Source organism: Ceratotherium simum, chromosome 24 (assembly GCF_057802395.1).
Source record: "Ceratotherium simum simum isolate JZ-2026a chromosome 24, ASM5780239v1, whole genome shotgun sequence".
NCBI lineage: Eukaryota > Metazoa > Chordata > Mammalia > Perissodactyla > Rhinocerotidae > Ceratotherium > Ceratotherium simum.
This window is the reverse complement of record NC_141923.1, coordinates 26,318,951-26,334,758: the sequence shown is the minus strand read 5'-3', so window position 1 is coordinate 26,334,758 and position 15,808 is coordinate 26,318,951. Positions and strand designations below refer to the sequence as shown.

At 40.5% G+C, this 15,808-nt stretch overlaps 2 protein-coding genes and 1 pseudogene across 3 annotated transcripts in view; 2 read left to right on the top strand and 1 right to left on the bottom strand.

Annotated features, from left to right (window-relative positions):
* The window catches only part of SAMD15 (sterile alpha motif domain containing 15), an 18,386-nt gene extending 16,667 nt beyond the window's left edge, over window positions 1-1,719 (top strand). For both annotated transcript variants that reach the window (XM_087448118.1, XM_087448121.1), the window contains exon 3: window positions 1,428-1,719. In XM_087448118.1, coding sequence (XP_087304244.1) covers window positions 1,428-1,439 — 12 coding nt within the window. In that variant the 3' untranslated portion in view covers window positions 1,440-1,719. The remainder of the gene's footprint in view (window positions 1-1,427) is intronic.
* Window positions 1-15,808, bottom strand: part of NOXRED1 (NADP dependent oxidoreductase domain containing 1) — an 18,312-nt gene extending 2,504 nt beyond the window's left edge. The window contains exons 1-5 of the mRNA XM_087448137.1: window positions 15,639-15,808; window positions 13,535-13,743; window positions 10,453-10,633; window positions 9,698-9,849; window positions 8,854-9,076 (exon numbers count right to left, since the gene is read on the bottom strand). Coding sequence (XP_087304263.1) covers window positions 8,854-9,076; window positions 9,698-9,849; window positions 10,453-10,633; window positions 13,535-13,743; window positions 15,639-15,796 — 923 coding nt within the window. The 5' untranslated portion in view covers window positions 15,797-15,808. The remainder of the gene's footprint in view (window positions 1-8,853; window positions 9,077-9,697; window positions 9,850-10,452; window positions 10,634-13,534; window positions 13,744-15,638) is intronic.
* Window positions 4,183-5,876, top strand: LOC106801181 (mortality factor 4-like protein 1 pseudogene; annotated as a pseudogene).

The window sequence follows — 15,808 nt, the reverse complement described above, 5'->3', positions numbered from 1 at the left end:
CACATACAGCAACTAGAAGGATGTGCAGCTATGATGTACAACTATCTACTGGGGCTTTGGGGGGAAAAAAATAATTAATTAAATTTAAAAAAGGGGGGATACAATTAAAAAGTGTAATCCACCAAGAAGATATAAAAATTATGAACTTTTATTCATCAGATGATATGGCTTCAAACTTTATAAAACAAAGATTATTAGAAATATAAAGAGAATCTGAGAAACTACAATTACAGTGGAAATATTAATATGCCATCCTTCTCATTCTCACAGATTATCTGATGAAAAAGAATGTAGAGCAGTATTTCTCCAACATTAATGTGCATATCACTGAGATCTTGTAAAAATGCAGATTTTGCTTCCATGTATCTGGGGTGGGGCCCCAGATTCTGTGTTTCTAAACAAACTGCCAGATGTTGGTATGGATCCCAGGTAGTTTGAGTAGGAGGATGTAGCAGACTTTAATAACACAGGAACTTTGTGCCCAACAATGTAATCATTATTTCAAAGGCCAATAGCATATAGCTGAAGAGGTTAGATGGACATTCTTAGCTTTCATTATTTTTATAATGGTAATGTGATTGAAATTAAATGATCCATAATATTTAATTCAAGAAGCTAAGAAAAAGAACCACAAAATAAAGCAAAAGAAAGGAGGAAGGAACTAATTATTAAAGATAAAAATGGAAATGCTTGAATTCAAAAACAATAGCCTGGTAGAATTAATAAATGAAGCTGTGAACTGGTTATTTTAAAAGATCAATAAAATAGACAAGCTGCTAGCAAATTTAATCAAGAAAAATTTTTAAAAAAACTTACACAATCTTAGACATGCAAAATGAGATATTAAGAAAACATTAAGTACAACTTTATGCCATCAAATTTGAAATCCAGATAAAAATGAAATATTTTTGCTAGGAAAATGTGAATTACCAAAACTGACTCAAGAAGTAGTAAACCTGAATAGATCATAAACTAGAAAAACTGAAAAGAGTCAAATTTCAGCCTCCCCCAAAAGATATTTGGACCAAAGGGATCTACAGTTAAGTTTTGTCAAATCTTCAAGAAATCTATAATTCCTATGTCACTTACACTGTTCCATAACATAATGATATAGGCTTCCTAATTCTATAAGGTTAACACAACATTGATACCAAATTTGAAAACTACGTATCAATTTCACTTTTGAGTATAGATGTAAACATCTTAAATGAAATGCAAGGAAAACGGATCTGAAAGTGTTATTATTACATAGGGTTTATTTTAAGAATGCAAGGAAAGCTTGATAGCAGGAAATCTGTTTATGTTGTCTACAACATTAATTAAAGGAGGGGAGAAATATGAAACCAAGTCTACCCATGCATTTTGGTTAATGTGACCTTTAAGTCTTTTTTTAATCTATAAGGTCCCCTTCTTTTTTTTCTTTGCAGTTTATTTGTTGAAGAAATTGGGTTGTTTGTCCTTCAAAGTTTCCTACATTCTGGATTTTGCTGATTACATCTCAAGGTCACTTAACGCTTTCCTGTCTCTTGAATTTCTTATAAAAAGGTAATTATATCTATTCACTTGATCAAATTCAGGTTCGATTTTTTTGGCAAGAATATTTCGTTAGCATCTGTCTATTTTTATCCAGAAACACATCATCTGTCTTTTTGCAGTGTTAAGACTGATTAGTGGATTCAGTCTGATTAATTCATTATAAAGTTCCCCCACCACCTTTCACCTAGTGTTGCCTGGATTTGTTATTGCATTAGAGATTGGAAAGTGATGATATTCTATCACTCCTTCATTTAAGAAGGAACGGTTCGGGCCGGCCCCGTGGCTTAGCGGTTAAGTGCGCGCGCTCCGCTGCTGGCGGCCCAGGTTCGGATCCCGGGCGCGCACCGAGACACCACTTCTCCTGCCATGCTGAGGCCGCGCCCCACATACAGCAACTAGAAGGACGTGCAGCTATGACATACAACTATCTACTGGGGCTTTGGGGGGAAAAATAAATAAATAAAATCTTTAAAAAAAAAAAAAAAGAAGAAGGAATGGTTCAACCTGATAAAAAGTACCAGAAACACATGGTCTGTCTTTTTGCAGTGTTAAGACTGATTAGTAGATTCAGTCTGATTAATTCATTATAAAGTTCCCCCATCACCTTTCACCTAGTGTTGCCTAGATTTGTTATTGCATTAGAGATTGGAAAATGATGACATTCTATCATGCCTTCATTTTTTTTTTTTTTTTGTGAGGAAGATCAGCCCTGAGCTAACATCCATGCCAATCCTCCTCTTTTTTGCTGAGGAAGACTGGCTCTGAGCTAACGTCTATTGCCAATCCTGCTCCTTTTTTTTTTCCCCCGAAGCCCCAGTAGATAGTTGTATGTCATAGTTGCACATCCTTCTAGTTGCTGTATGTGGGACGCGGCCTCAGCATGGCGGGAGAAGCGGTGCGTTTGTGCGCACCCGGGATCCGAACCCAGGTCGCCAGTAGCGGAGGGCGCGCACTTAACTGCTAAGCCACGGGGCTGGCCCATATCACTCTTTCATTTAAGAAGGAATATTTCAACCTGATAAAAAGTACCAGAAGCCAAGAGCAAACATCCTACTCCAGATTTGACATTAAAAACATAGCCTATTTTCAAGTTCATTTGTCACAGCAAATATTAACAATAGTTACCTCTGGAAAATGGGATTTGAGGGAGGTACTTTCACTTTCTGTTTGGTACATTTCAGTTGATAATGCTTTTACCACAAACATTTGTTACTTTCCTGATTTTTAAAGTTATTTTTTAAAAGTTCACATAAAAGAATAAATGTGTGAGAAGGGTTAAGATTTTGGAAAATAATAATGACGAGGACTTGCTCTACTAGATGCCAAAATATACATTCACAGTACAGTAATTAATTGTAGTGTGGGAATAGAAAAATAGGTCCAGAGTTCAGAATAGAGTTCAGAAATATACCCATGAATATCTTGCAGTTTAGCAATGATAAAAATCATATTTCAAATTGGTAGGAAAAGATTGGCTACTCTATAAATAGTGTTAGGCCAATTTGCTTTCCAAAATGAATAAAAGATATTAAAAATCTCAAATTGATTAAAGATTTGAATATTTTAAAAATAAGATATTAGAAGAAAATATAGAATATCTTGGGATGAAGATGGTCTTTATGACTTGAAACCCTGAAGCCATAAAAAAGTGATTTGACAATTTTGATTATAAAAATTAGAATCCTCTGAACAGTAAGGGATACTAAAAAGAAAGATAAATAATATGAAAAATATTTCTAATACATATAACATATTCCTACTGAAAACCTCCTACAAAACAATAAGTAAAAGCAAACAATCCAAAAGAAAAATAGGCCAGGAACATAAAATGAGAATGAGAACACAAGAGCAACAAGTTTGTAAGCTGGAAAGAATATGGACAAATAATGACATCAAGCTGAATCCTAAGTCAGTAACAGGGAAAGCCAAGACACGGTCCATTTACATCATAGAACCCACAAGACTCAGGAAGTAGTAGACCAAGTACATCTGGAAGTAGGGGTAAGATGGGGCTAAAAACAGGATGATGGGTTGAAAATCTTAAAAAGGAGAGAGACCCTCCCAGTACCCTACCCAACGCAGCACAATCCGAAGACTGTCCCTCCCCCTCCCCAACAGAAGGTTTATTCTCTGGAGAGGGTTAGATGGGGGATCTCTGGACAGGGGGACAATAGGCACTGATGAGGGCAGGGATATACTGAAAAGGGTGAAATAAAGTGAAAAAATACGTACTGAATGATACGACCACCTCTCTTCCTATACACACACACAGCTTTCTTTCCCCAAGTTGGGTCCCAAAGTCTTCGAGACACCAATATTCCTGTGAATATTGAAACCAAGATAACAGGGTTTCCCAAGGAAACAGCTGACCAAATCACTCTGTAGTAAAGACCACAGTAGCAAACGCAGAGTTTCCAAGGAACTTTTTAGTAACCAGGATCTTAAATATGAGCAGACAGTCAAGGTTCTCCATATACTTGAAGAAAGCCTCTCAAATGAATGATAGAGACCCAAATAAATGAGCAGAAAGCAACTTGGAAGGGTAGAGAGCAGAGGGCGGTAGACGGGGTTGGTGGGAGAAGGAGGAGGCAGCGGGGAATCACTTATAAATGGTGCTAGAGCAGCACCTGAAGCCTAAATTCCGGGAGGGTGAGTGTGCTGTGCTGTCATGGACCTCTCCTTTACGAAGCAAAGTGTGTAAAGGTTGCCATAAAGGACAAACAAGTGAAATACTTTATACATTGCAGTGGGTGGAATACAAATTGGGATGAATGGGTTCCAGAAAGCAGAGTACTCAAATACGTGAACACCAATCTGCAGAAACAGCAAGAACTTCAAAAAGCCAGTCAGGAGCAATATGCAGAGGGGAGGATGAGAGGGGCTGCCCCAGGAAAGAAGACATCTGGTCTGCAACAGAAAACTGTTGAAGTGAAAACAAAAAAAAGCACAAGCAGAAAACACCTGGAAATGGAGATGGCGGCAGTACCAGTGAGAAACCTCAGCCTCCTCGCAAGAAAAGGGCCCGAGTAGATTCTACTGCCGAAAACGAGGAAACGTTCATGAACGGAGTTGAAGTTAAAGTCAGGATACCTGAAGAACTAAAACCGTGGCTCGTGGGTGACTGGGAGTTAATTACCCTGTGAAAACAGCTTTTTTGTCTTCCTGCCAAGAATGTGGATTCCATCCTAGAGGATTATGCAAATTATAAGAAATCTCGAGGAAACACAGACAGTAAGGAGTATGCTGTTAATGACGCTGTGGCAGGGATAAAGGAATACTTCAATGTAATGTTGGGCACTCAGCTACTCTCAAATTTGAGAGACCACAGTATGCTGAAATCCTCGCAGATCACCCTCATGCACCCATTCTCAGGTGTATGGAGCGCCACATTGACTGAGATTATTTGTACAAATTGGAGTGATGTTGGCCTATACACCTCTGGATGAGAAAAGCCTTGCTTTATTACTGAACTATCTTCATGATTTCCTCAAATACCTGGCAAAGAATTCTGCAACTTTGTTTAGCCCCAGCAATTATGAAGTGGCTCCTCCTGAGTCCCATCGGAAAGCTGGGTGCGAGGCGCTGACACTCACTTATGTTTGGATCTCTGTAAACACATTTCTGTTCTTAGTCCTCTTGCACAAATGATGTTCTTTGACAATGTTAGTGTATAACAGAATTGGTGTTTGTGTGTTTTCTGTTTGATTTTAAACAGAAAAATAAAAGGGGTACAGCTCAAAAAAAGAAAAGAAAGCAAGCGACTTGGAGGAAACAGACTCTTCAGAGAAGAAAAGAAACCTGTATCTTTTCCATTCTCAAAGGGATAAGAAATGGTATTGCACAGTGAAATGACAACAGGATGCTACATAAAAAAGGAATATTTAGAGCCTAAAAGAAAATCTTTGAAAATCAAAATATAGCAAAAATGGAAATATGATAGCAAAAACAATATAGTTGAGGAAATCTCTCAGCAAAGCAAAAAGACAAAGATACTGAAAATAGGAGAGATAAAGAAAATCAGAGGATCAGTCCAGGAGGTCCAACATTTGACTAATAAAATATTCAGAAAGAGAGAATAGAGAAAACAGAGGGGAGGGGAGGAAATTATTGACGACTTAATTGGAGAAAATTGGAGAACTTGACATCAGATTGATAAGGACCACTGACTGTTCTGTGTCTTTTATGGGTGGCACTTACGTGGGTATTTGCTTTACAATAATTCATTAAACTGTGTATTTAAGAATTTATGGAATATGTACTTTTCTGTGTATGTGTTATATTTCACAGTATTTTTTGTGTGTGTGAGGAAGATTGGCTCTGAGCTAACATCTGTTGCCAATCCTCCTCTTTTTGCTGAGGAAGACTGGCTCTGAGCTAACATCTGTGCCCATCTTCCTCTATTTTGTATATGGGACGCCGCCATACATGGCTTGATGAGCAGTGCATTGGTCCACACCTGGGATTTGAACTTGTGAACCCCGGCTGCCAAAGCGCAGCACACAAACTTAACTGCTGTGCCACCGGGCTGGCTCCAGTATTTTTTAAAGTTAAGGGAAAAAAAAACAAAAGGAAAGGCTCACCAAGTGCCCAACACAATGAGTCAAAATAGACCCAAATCATGACATATCATAAAATTTCAGGATACTGAGGTCAAAAGATCCTATAAGCTTCCAGAGAGAAAAGAAAGAAACAGGTTTCAGACAAAGGATGAATTTGAGAATTAGAATGGCACTGTACTTCTCAACAGCAACTCTAAAAGCTGAAAGAGAATGGAGCAATGCCTTTATAAATTTTATTTATTTATTTATTTATTTATTTATTTATTTTTTCCTCCAAAGCCCCAGTAGATAGTTGTATGTCATAGTTGCACATCCTTCTAGTTGCCGTATGTGGGACGAGGCCTCAGCATGGCAGGAGAAGTGGTGCGTCGGTGCACGCCCGGGGTTCGCACGCCCGGGATCCGAACCCCGGGCCGCCAGCAGCAGAGCGCATGCACTCAACCGCTAAGCCACGGGGCCGGCCCAAGCAATGCCTTTAAAATTCTGAGGGAAAATTATTTCTAACCTAGAATTCTATCCCTGGCTATGTTCTTAATAAAATATTAGGTGAGAATAAAAACATTTTCAGACATAGTCTCTAAAAATTACTTCCTGGGGCTGGCCCCATGGCCTAGTGGTTAAGTTCAGCACACTCTGCTTCGGCAGCCCGGGTTTGGTTCCCAGGCCTTGACGTACACCACTTGTTGGCGGCCACGCTGTGGTGGTGACCCACATATAAAATAGAGGAAGACTGGCACAGATGTTAGCTCAGTGCTAATCTTCCTCAAGAAAAAAAAAAAGATTGGAACAGATGTTAGCTCAGGGCAAATGTTCCTCAGCAAATAAATAAATAAATAAAAATTACTTCCTATGCATCCTTTTCTAAGGAAGCTACTGGAATAGGATATGATCTTCCACAGTGAGGGAGTAAACCATGCTAGAGGAAGAAGGATCCAGGAAAGAGATCCAGTGTAAGAGAGAGGTAAAGGGAATCCCAGGATTAGGGGGATGGAAAATCCCCAAACTGAAAATGTATCACAGGCCATTGATGATTAATTAGAATAAAAAAGATAAGAAAGAGGGAAGAATCAAGGATTACTTCCAGGGTTCTGGCTTGAACAACTTGGTGAACGAGCATGTAACTAGATAACAAACACCAGAAGAGCAGGTATGAGAACAGTTATGCTTTTGGACACATTGAGTTTGAGCGGAGATGGTGTGTACAAATTTACCTGGGCACGGAATTGACATCTAGGCTAGAAATACAGAGTCAGTGCTGTCAGTGTAAAGAAGGCAACCTAAGTCCCCAGTGTGGAAAAGATCATCCGTAGACAAAGTGTACAATGAAGAGAAAAGAAGGCCTAGGACAGAGTCCTGAAAACTCCCAGATTTAAGGATGGGGCAGAAGACGAGCTGGCAGAGGAGGGGCCAGAGAGACAGGAAGAAGATGAGGAGAAGGTGAGAGTATCATGAAAGCCAACAGAAGAGATTGCTTCAAGAAGGATGGCATGGTCACTAGTCAAGGAAGAAAAGGACTTAAAAGTGTCCAGTGAATTTAGTGACATGGAAGTCACTGGTAACAAGGGCAACAATTTTTCCCTATTAGATTATCAAAGATTAAAAAGATTGATCTTAGGGGGGCCAGGCTGGTGGAATAGTGGTTAAGTTTGTGCGCTCCGCTTTGGCGGCCCGGGGTTCACAGGTTCAGATCCCGGGCGCAGACCTATGCACCGCATATCAAGCCATGCTGTGGCAGGCGTCCCCCGTATAAAGTAGAGGAAGATGGGCACAGATGTTAGCCCAGGGCCAATGTTCCTCAGCAAAAGGGGGGGGATTGGCAACAGATGTTAGCTCAGGGCTAATCTTCCTCACAAAAAAAAACATCTTACAGTTATCAAGCTGTAGAGAAATGGCACTCTCCTACACCACTGGTGGAAATGTAAATGAGCACCATGTTTTTGATAAGCAAATTGGGAATATCCATCAAACATTAAATATATATAACCTCTGATCCAGAGATTCATGTAGATATTTATCCAACAGAAATACTTGTACAAGTGTGCAAAGTAAGTACGAGGATGTTCAGTGCAGCCCTTTATGCAAAATTTGGGGCAGGGGGGAACTACATTGCCCTCAAGAAGAAATGGGATGAATAAATGTAATTAAATGTATCCAGTGGATGCCTATGCAGTTGCTCATAAATGAAGTAGATAGGACTGTATATGGTATCCACAACATAGTAAGTGAAAAAGCAGTATATATAGTCTCCATGTTTCTAAAATATTTATATACATTCACATTACAATATAATGACAATATAAATATATGTTTGTAAAGGCATAGATAAAAAGACAAAAATATAAAAACTGTTAGAGGTAGAGTCTATGAAATGGGATGGGAGGGCAAAGGAGGGCTTTCACTTTTCTGCTAGTTGGATTTTTTTTTAAGAATGTATTATTTTTGGGCCGGCCCCATGGCTTAGCGGTTAAGTGTGCGCGCTCCGCTGCTGGCGGCCCGGGTTCGGATCCTGGGTGCACACTGATACACCGCTTCTCCAGCCATGCTGAGGCCACGTCCCACATACAGCAACTAGAAGGATGTGCAACTATGACATACAACTGTCTACTGGGGCTTTGGGAGGGGGGAATAAATAAATAAAATCTTAAAAAAAAAAAGAATGTATTTTTATAAATTTTTAAAGATAACATGAAAGAGAAAAAGAATTTGCTAAGACAACAGTGTGGGAGAAATTAGAATGGCCAGCTGTCTGAGACCTTACCTTTTATGCAGTAGGTTCTTGGCATAGGCTTTGCTGACAAAATCTAGTAGTTGAAATTTAGGGCAAGATGCTCCATCTTTCCCACAGTCTTCGAAGTGCGCAGAGAGGAACTGTTCACTCAGAAGCTGCAGCACTTGTGCGTGAGGCATGTCCTTGGCCGTGCAGAGATTTAGGGCTGCATAGAACACTCCCTCCAACCACTTGACATTGAGGATAATCCCCCCTACACATCAGTGAGAAGGGACATCCCAGTTAGCACCACCAGTAAAGTTTGCAGGGAACCTAGGATGAACCCCAGATGGTGAACAGCCACCTTTTTTCCAAGACAGGTTGCTCGTCTGAACCTCAAGATAAGCAGGCACTCCTCTTTCCTGGGCCAAGACCCCTGTTTGTGCCCTTTATAACACAGCATGTGTTGACCCTGCCATGGGAGGACAGGTATGACTAATGCAGACATTGCTCATGGCAGAAGCATCTCTAGAAATCTCTAGAAAGGTCCTTCTCAAGATGAAGGGACTAGGGAAAACTGCAAGATTAGAGCAGGGAAAAGCCATATTAGTCCCAGACACTACATCCTCCTGTTTAAATCAGCTCTCTCCTCTGGTTGTTTCCAGTTCATCCTTAAGGGGTCGGAATAATGAGACTTCTCAGCTTTCCCTAATAAAGCCTGCTTTTTGCCACCAAAGCTGTTCCCGTACAAAACCTAAATAACTGAGAATGTATCTAACTTATACTTTCCCCTCACACCCTCCAACACACACACACACAGGGATTTAATAAGCTAGCAACAGGCCAAGAAGAGGGTAATTTTCAGAAGGATGCCAAAAATACGGTGAGCCATTACCAGCAGGACTGTAGGGGCAGGTAGCCTGAAGAATTGCAGGATCTTGGAGAGCAGCTGTGATGTCCTTATTGGCCCCCCAGATGTTGACAAAATCTTCACCACACTGATACTGAGGCCGCAAGATATTGGTGTGGTTCAGTAGGAGTTTCAACCTGAAAGTAAAGCCACCAAGACAGGGAGTGCGGGGCCAGGACTGGAATAAACCGCCACATAATCCACTGAGTTCCCATCCAACCCAACGACAGACGCCTGTGCACGGCTCTGCTCCCAGGCAAATGCGGGTGTGGGTCAGCGCTGAGGGTACTGCTTGTTATGGGATGGTTCAGCCATCCACCCAACAAACACTTACGGAATGTTATCATGTGCCTGGCACTGGGCTAGACACCAGGGGTATAAAAACAATTTTTGACACGTGCTCTCAGTCACTTTTCATGCTCTTGACTGGTGGTTTCCCTTCTCGTTGATGCTCAAGGGGAACATGAATCAGCTTCCAGTAGTGGGAAGCAATGCTCTATTGCAGTTATAAACATTTGCACATCAAAGAAAATGTCCCACCCACAAGTACTGTTTGTGGAGAAGTGGGGAAGACACAATTAGAAACGGTGGCTGGGCCCTTCTGCTGATGAAGCTGCTTCCACCTTATGACTGGGAATGACCAACTCCAAGAGGTAGGGGCTGGGTTGGAGGCGGGAGGCAGAAGCCAGAGATGAGGAGACAGCAGTTCTGCGAGTTCTGTGCTCACCCTAACAAGATACCTGGGTATGGGGACGGCAGCTACAAAGCTGTACACAATACAGGCTTTGTCCAGACTGGTTTGAATTTCCACGCAGATGTTAGGCAGCTGAGATGGCAGGCAGCAGAGGAATATCACGTTGGCCCAGGCCACCAGAGAAGAGTTATGGTAGAAGCACTGGACTCCCAGTTTCTGGAACTCAGCTGGAGAGAGAAAGGAAGACGAAGATCACAGTACACAGGAGTTTGACCTGAGCATCAACTTTGGGGAGAAGATGACAATGCTTTTATCTCAAGTCTTGTCTCCACATCAATCAGAAGAGATTCCTCATGCCTCCTAAAAGCCACGGAGCAATCCCTAACCCATTACTAAAGCAGCTGGGGCCATCGCAGCAGTGCTTGAGATTACAAGATAATTCCTCATTATCATACTTTCAGACCAAATGCTAGAATTTTTCAGATTTTTTTTTTAGGAAGAAAAAAATCTTAAAGAAGCCTTCTGCTCCAATTCACTGAAGGATTAACGTGTGGCAGATAATGTACAATGTACTTTACACACGTGATCTAAGGGAATCCTCACAAGGACCTATGAGGCGGAGACTAGTATTATTCCTATATTATAGATGAGGAAGCTGAGGCTTCCAGAAGTTCTGTGACTTGCCCAAAAGTACACAGTTAACTGGCTTAGGTCGGTGGGAAAGACTAAGAGAGTGGAAGGAGTTTGGAAAATTATACTCCTCTGTACAGTTTCAGTAAAGTACACACAATTTAACATTAATAAGATATTTATAAAAGTAGAGTGAAATGTGATAACTCATGTAGTTGCATGAAAACGCTGACTGGTAGTTAATCATTTGATTGTACTTATTGCAATATGGATTTTCGAAAGTAAAAATGTAGTAAACTCACATATGGTAGTATGTTTTAAGTGTTATTGGAAAACAGAATATTAGACATTGGAGAGGTCAGTTCTTATCATAACTACCAAGAGTACATGATAAACTTGGTGCTGAGGTCACCTGGGTACTCATGAGCCTGGAGGTGGATAGGACAAAGAGGAAGTTGAGAAAACAGGCTCCTCCATGCTTCTTTCAAGTGTTGTTCTCAAAAGTGCATAGAAGCTGATGCTGAGCATTTTGAATTCTTGCTTCCTTACATAATGTGCAGTGATATTCTAAAACTGTAACTTTATTATTAATAAACATATTGCTTCCCAAAGAATATATGCACTGTATTGAAATATCATATATACTAGTCCTATTGATGAGATTTAAGAACTATGCCTTGAGTGGTAAGATTTTTTTTTGTTTCCTTAATATAGAAAGAACATTTACAAATCAATAAGAAAAATAAGGCACTCCAACAGAAAAATTGGACGAAAAGAACTCAAAAAAGATGAAATAGCAATAAACCTATAAAAATATTCATCTCTTCCGGTGATCAATGAAAGACTTGTTAAAATAAGAAAAATTTAAAAGGCATATTAAAATGGTGATAAAAAAAAAAGATTCCAAGAATTGACGAGAGTATAGCAAAATGGGTATTCTTACCCAATGCTGGTGAAAGTTTACACCTAAACAACCTTTTTTGGAGGTCAATTTGAAAACCTATATTAGAAGTTTCTTTGAAAATTAAGTATACCTACCATATGACCCAGCCATTCCACTCACAAGTGTTTACCCAAGAAAAATTAAAGCATTTATCCACGCTAATATTTGTACACAAATGTTCATAGTAGTCAAAAACTGGAAACAACCTGAATGTCGATCAACAGATGAATAAAGTGTGAAATATTCATGCAACGAAATACTACTCAGAAATAAAAAGAGTATCAATACGTGAAACAACATGGATATATCTCAAAATAATCATGCAGAGTGAAAAAAGTCACACCAAAAAAAATACAAACTGAGTGATTCCATTTATATAAAATTTTAGAAAATGCAAACTAATCGGTGGTGACAGAAATCAGATCAGTGGTTTCCTGGGTAGGGGGGCTACAGGGAGGTAGAGAGAAAGAAATTACAAGGAAACTTGGCAGTGAAGGATAAGTTCCTTACCTTGATTGTGCTGATGGTTTCACAGGTGTATACATGTGTCAGAACATCAAATTGTACACTTTAAAAATGTGTAGTTTATTATATACAAATTATATCTTAAGAAAGCTGTACCTATTCTTTGACCTAGTAATTTTATTTTAAAAATTATGTACAAGGAAGTCCAACTACATAAGGCACAGTTACATAAATTATCATACAACCATACTTTGGAATACTATACAACCTTAAAATCATGATTTTGAAGAATGTTAAATTTTATGAGAATATGCTCATCATACATTAAGTGAAAAAAAGCAGGACACAAACAACTTTGTACAGTATCAATTACTGATATAATCAGAGAAAAAATGGAAAAGAATGATATCCCTGGTAAAGGGATTATAGGTAGTTATTATTTACTTCCCTATAGAGTAATTTTCTAAATTTTCTAAAATATGCATATATTTTAATTTTAAAAATTATTGAAGTATAATTTACATACAGTGCAACACACAGATCTGAAGTATATAGTTTGCTCGTTTTTGACAAATGCATACACCCATGTAACTTATACCTCTCTCAGGATATAGAACATTTCCATCCCCCCAAAAGTTCCCTCTGTCAGTCTCCTCAGCAGCAACCACTGTTCTGATTGCTGATTAGTAAATGGAATCATTACAAAACATTTCTTCAAATTCAGTAAATGTTATTTTTAAAAACACAAGGCCAAATGTTTGGAACTGGTTAACACCCACTAGTTGCTAACTGGTCCAGTTAGAAGATTTGAAGTCTGTTTGGAAAGCTTCTCTGTATCAAAGACCCAGAAAGATATCTCACCACCAAGGACATGGGGAGGAGAGATGGATATAAAACATTTAAGTAGAGAAGAAAGTTGTTTTAGGAACAAGTTAAAGAACCATTTTTCTAGCTAGTTTCAGGGCTAGCAAGCTGAGAACTCAGCAAGCTGCACGCAAGGATTCCTCTTCCAAAGGACCCTTTCAAAATGGCCTCGTCAGTTCCTAAAAAGTACACCCAAGCCCCCTTTCTACCACACACTGCTCCTCACCCAGGGCCTCTGGCCTCCGAGTGGAGATCTGCAGACCTTCAGCAGGGATGGGGACAAGCTGAAGCAGTGCGTGAGCCAGCTGCTTCCCAAGGCGGCCGCCTCCAATGATGCCCGCCCTTAACGCGTCATCATCAGGAGCGTCGTCAAGAGATCCAGTCGAGAGACGTTTGGAAGTTTGTTTCTCATGTAATGATTCTCTGGAGAATGAACACACAGACACATGCATAAAGACACGCACACCCTGTAGCTCTTCTCGCTGTCACCCTCTGACATTCTCTGCTTTAACGTCCTCATATGGTGGTCTGATGGCACCTTAAGTACTTCAGAGATGAGGCATTCCAATTATGTGCCACTTATCCAGCGTCACAAGGGAATGAAATGTTCCTCCTGAGTGAATTTTCCAGAAAGTAGAGCATACTCCTTCAAGGAACCAATACTTGTTTAAAATATTTTTAAATGAGGATTTTTTGGTTACATGTATTGTGCATTTCCCTGCCTTCTTAAACACAAGGTCTGAATATTTAACCGTTTCGTTGACTCAGGACCATCATTGTGAACAGCCACTATTATACATCCTCTGGGAACACTGTGGGCCTGTTGCTTCATTGTTTGTTTCCTATGCAGACAGCTGTCAATTTTCATTGCCATCAGGATAAGTGCACCCCTCTCCTACCATACACCTACTCTTTTTAGTTTGCTCTTTCAATTCTGCACAGATCTGGGAAACTAGGTAACAGCTTTTTTCTTTTTTAAGATTTTATTTATTTATTTATTTTCCCCGCAAAGCCCCAGTAGATAGTTGTATGTCATAGCTGCACATCCTTCTAGTTGCTGTATGTGGGACGCGGCCTCAGCATGGCCGGAGAAGCGGTGCGTTGGTGCGCGCCCGGGATCCGAACCTGGGCCACCAGCAGCAGAGCGGGCGCACTTAACCGCTAAGCCACAGGGCCAGCCCGGTAACAGCTTTTTTCAAACATTGTGATTTATAAAAGTAAATGGTTTGTATGGGAAAACAGGCCTGAAATTGAAGATCGAGTGTTTGAGGCCACTCTTGCCAGAAGTTCACTTATTGTTGGTTCTGGATATGTTTCCTTGGCCCAAGATGAACAAATTCTGAACACACAAGGCATTGTTTTATGTTATACGACAATTTCACAGTCTGTATTTCTGTAAAAATTGGAGTCTTAAAGCTCTAGAGTTTCCAGATAAGCATCACAAGCCCCATTCTATTTAAGACTTGTCTCTTGGTTGAAAAGAGAGTGTTTTCTTTCAGCGTCTGATCCTTCCAAATATAAAATGCCTCCTGGAAGTTTCATATATTGGTTTCTCACCAGTCATCTTGGATGAAACCAGTAGGTTTATGCATCCTTACCAGTCAGCCAATCAGCAAACTCATTGAACAGCCTGCCTCCTTGCTGTATCTATAACATGTTCAATTCAGATCTGGTCCCACCATCTAGGAGTTGATCTAACTTCAGAGAAAAGTTGACTGAGGTGGGGACAAATGCTCCAGGCATAACCTGGAGTTACAGAATCCAGGATCCATGTCCTAGGTACCTGGCTCTCACATGCCTCCTATTTAAGTGTCTGAAGCCACATTGTACTAAGATATCAGAAGCCAGGGCTAGACTGAGAGCTTCTCTGCAAATCAGTATTCCTGGTTTCAAGCAAGTCACCCGGCCATAGGGACCCCCAGTGTCCCAAGTGGCTTTCCTGTGAGGGAGCATTCCACTATTAGCTCAGCCCGAAAGAAAGAACAAACCTGATTTTCAGCCAATAGCCATGGAAAAGCTAGTCATTGGTAGCTGTGGAAGACAAGCTGGTGGTCCCAATGAGTGAGTGAGTGAATGAATGAATTGATCATTCAATCAATCCACTCACTGAAAGGAAATCACACAAGCCATGCTTTATTACATAACCGCAGCCAAGGGAGCCTGGTATGCATTTCCCTGGTGCTTTCAGGCCAGGAGTGATTGACTGGGGGTTGGAAAATGTAGGAAGACACTCCTCCTGTCAAAGTTATCCTTCAATATAAGAAGTTCAAGCCATTTGGATTCTCCACAGTGAGATTCTTCTCCATCTGCCTGACCCTGGAGACCTAGCTTACCTCAGATTACGGAATAGCTTGCAGAAGAAGGCTGCATGGGCACAGGCCTTGATCATCAGCCCGCGAGAACGGCCCTGCAAATACAGCCAGCAGCGGTCTTCCTCTCGAATCCCATACTCAAACTGCAGGGACTCGAGGTCCTCTAGCATGTCCATTTCCAAGCCACC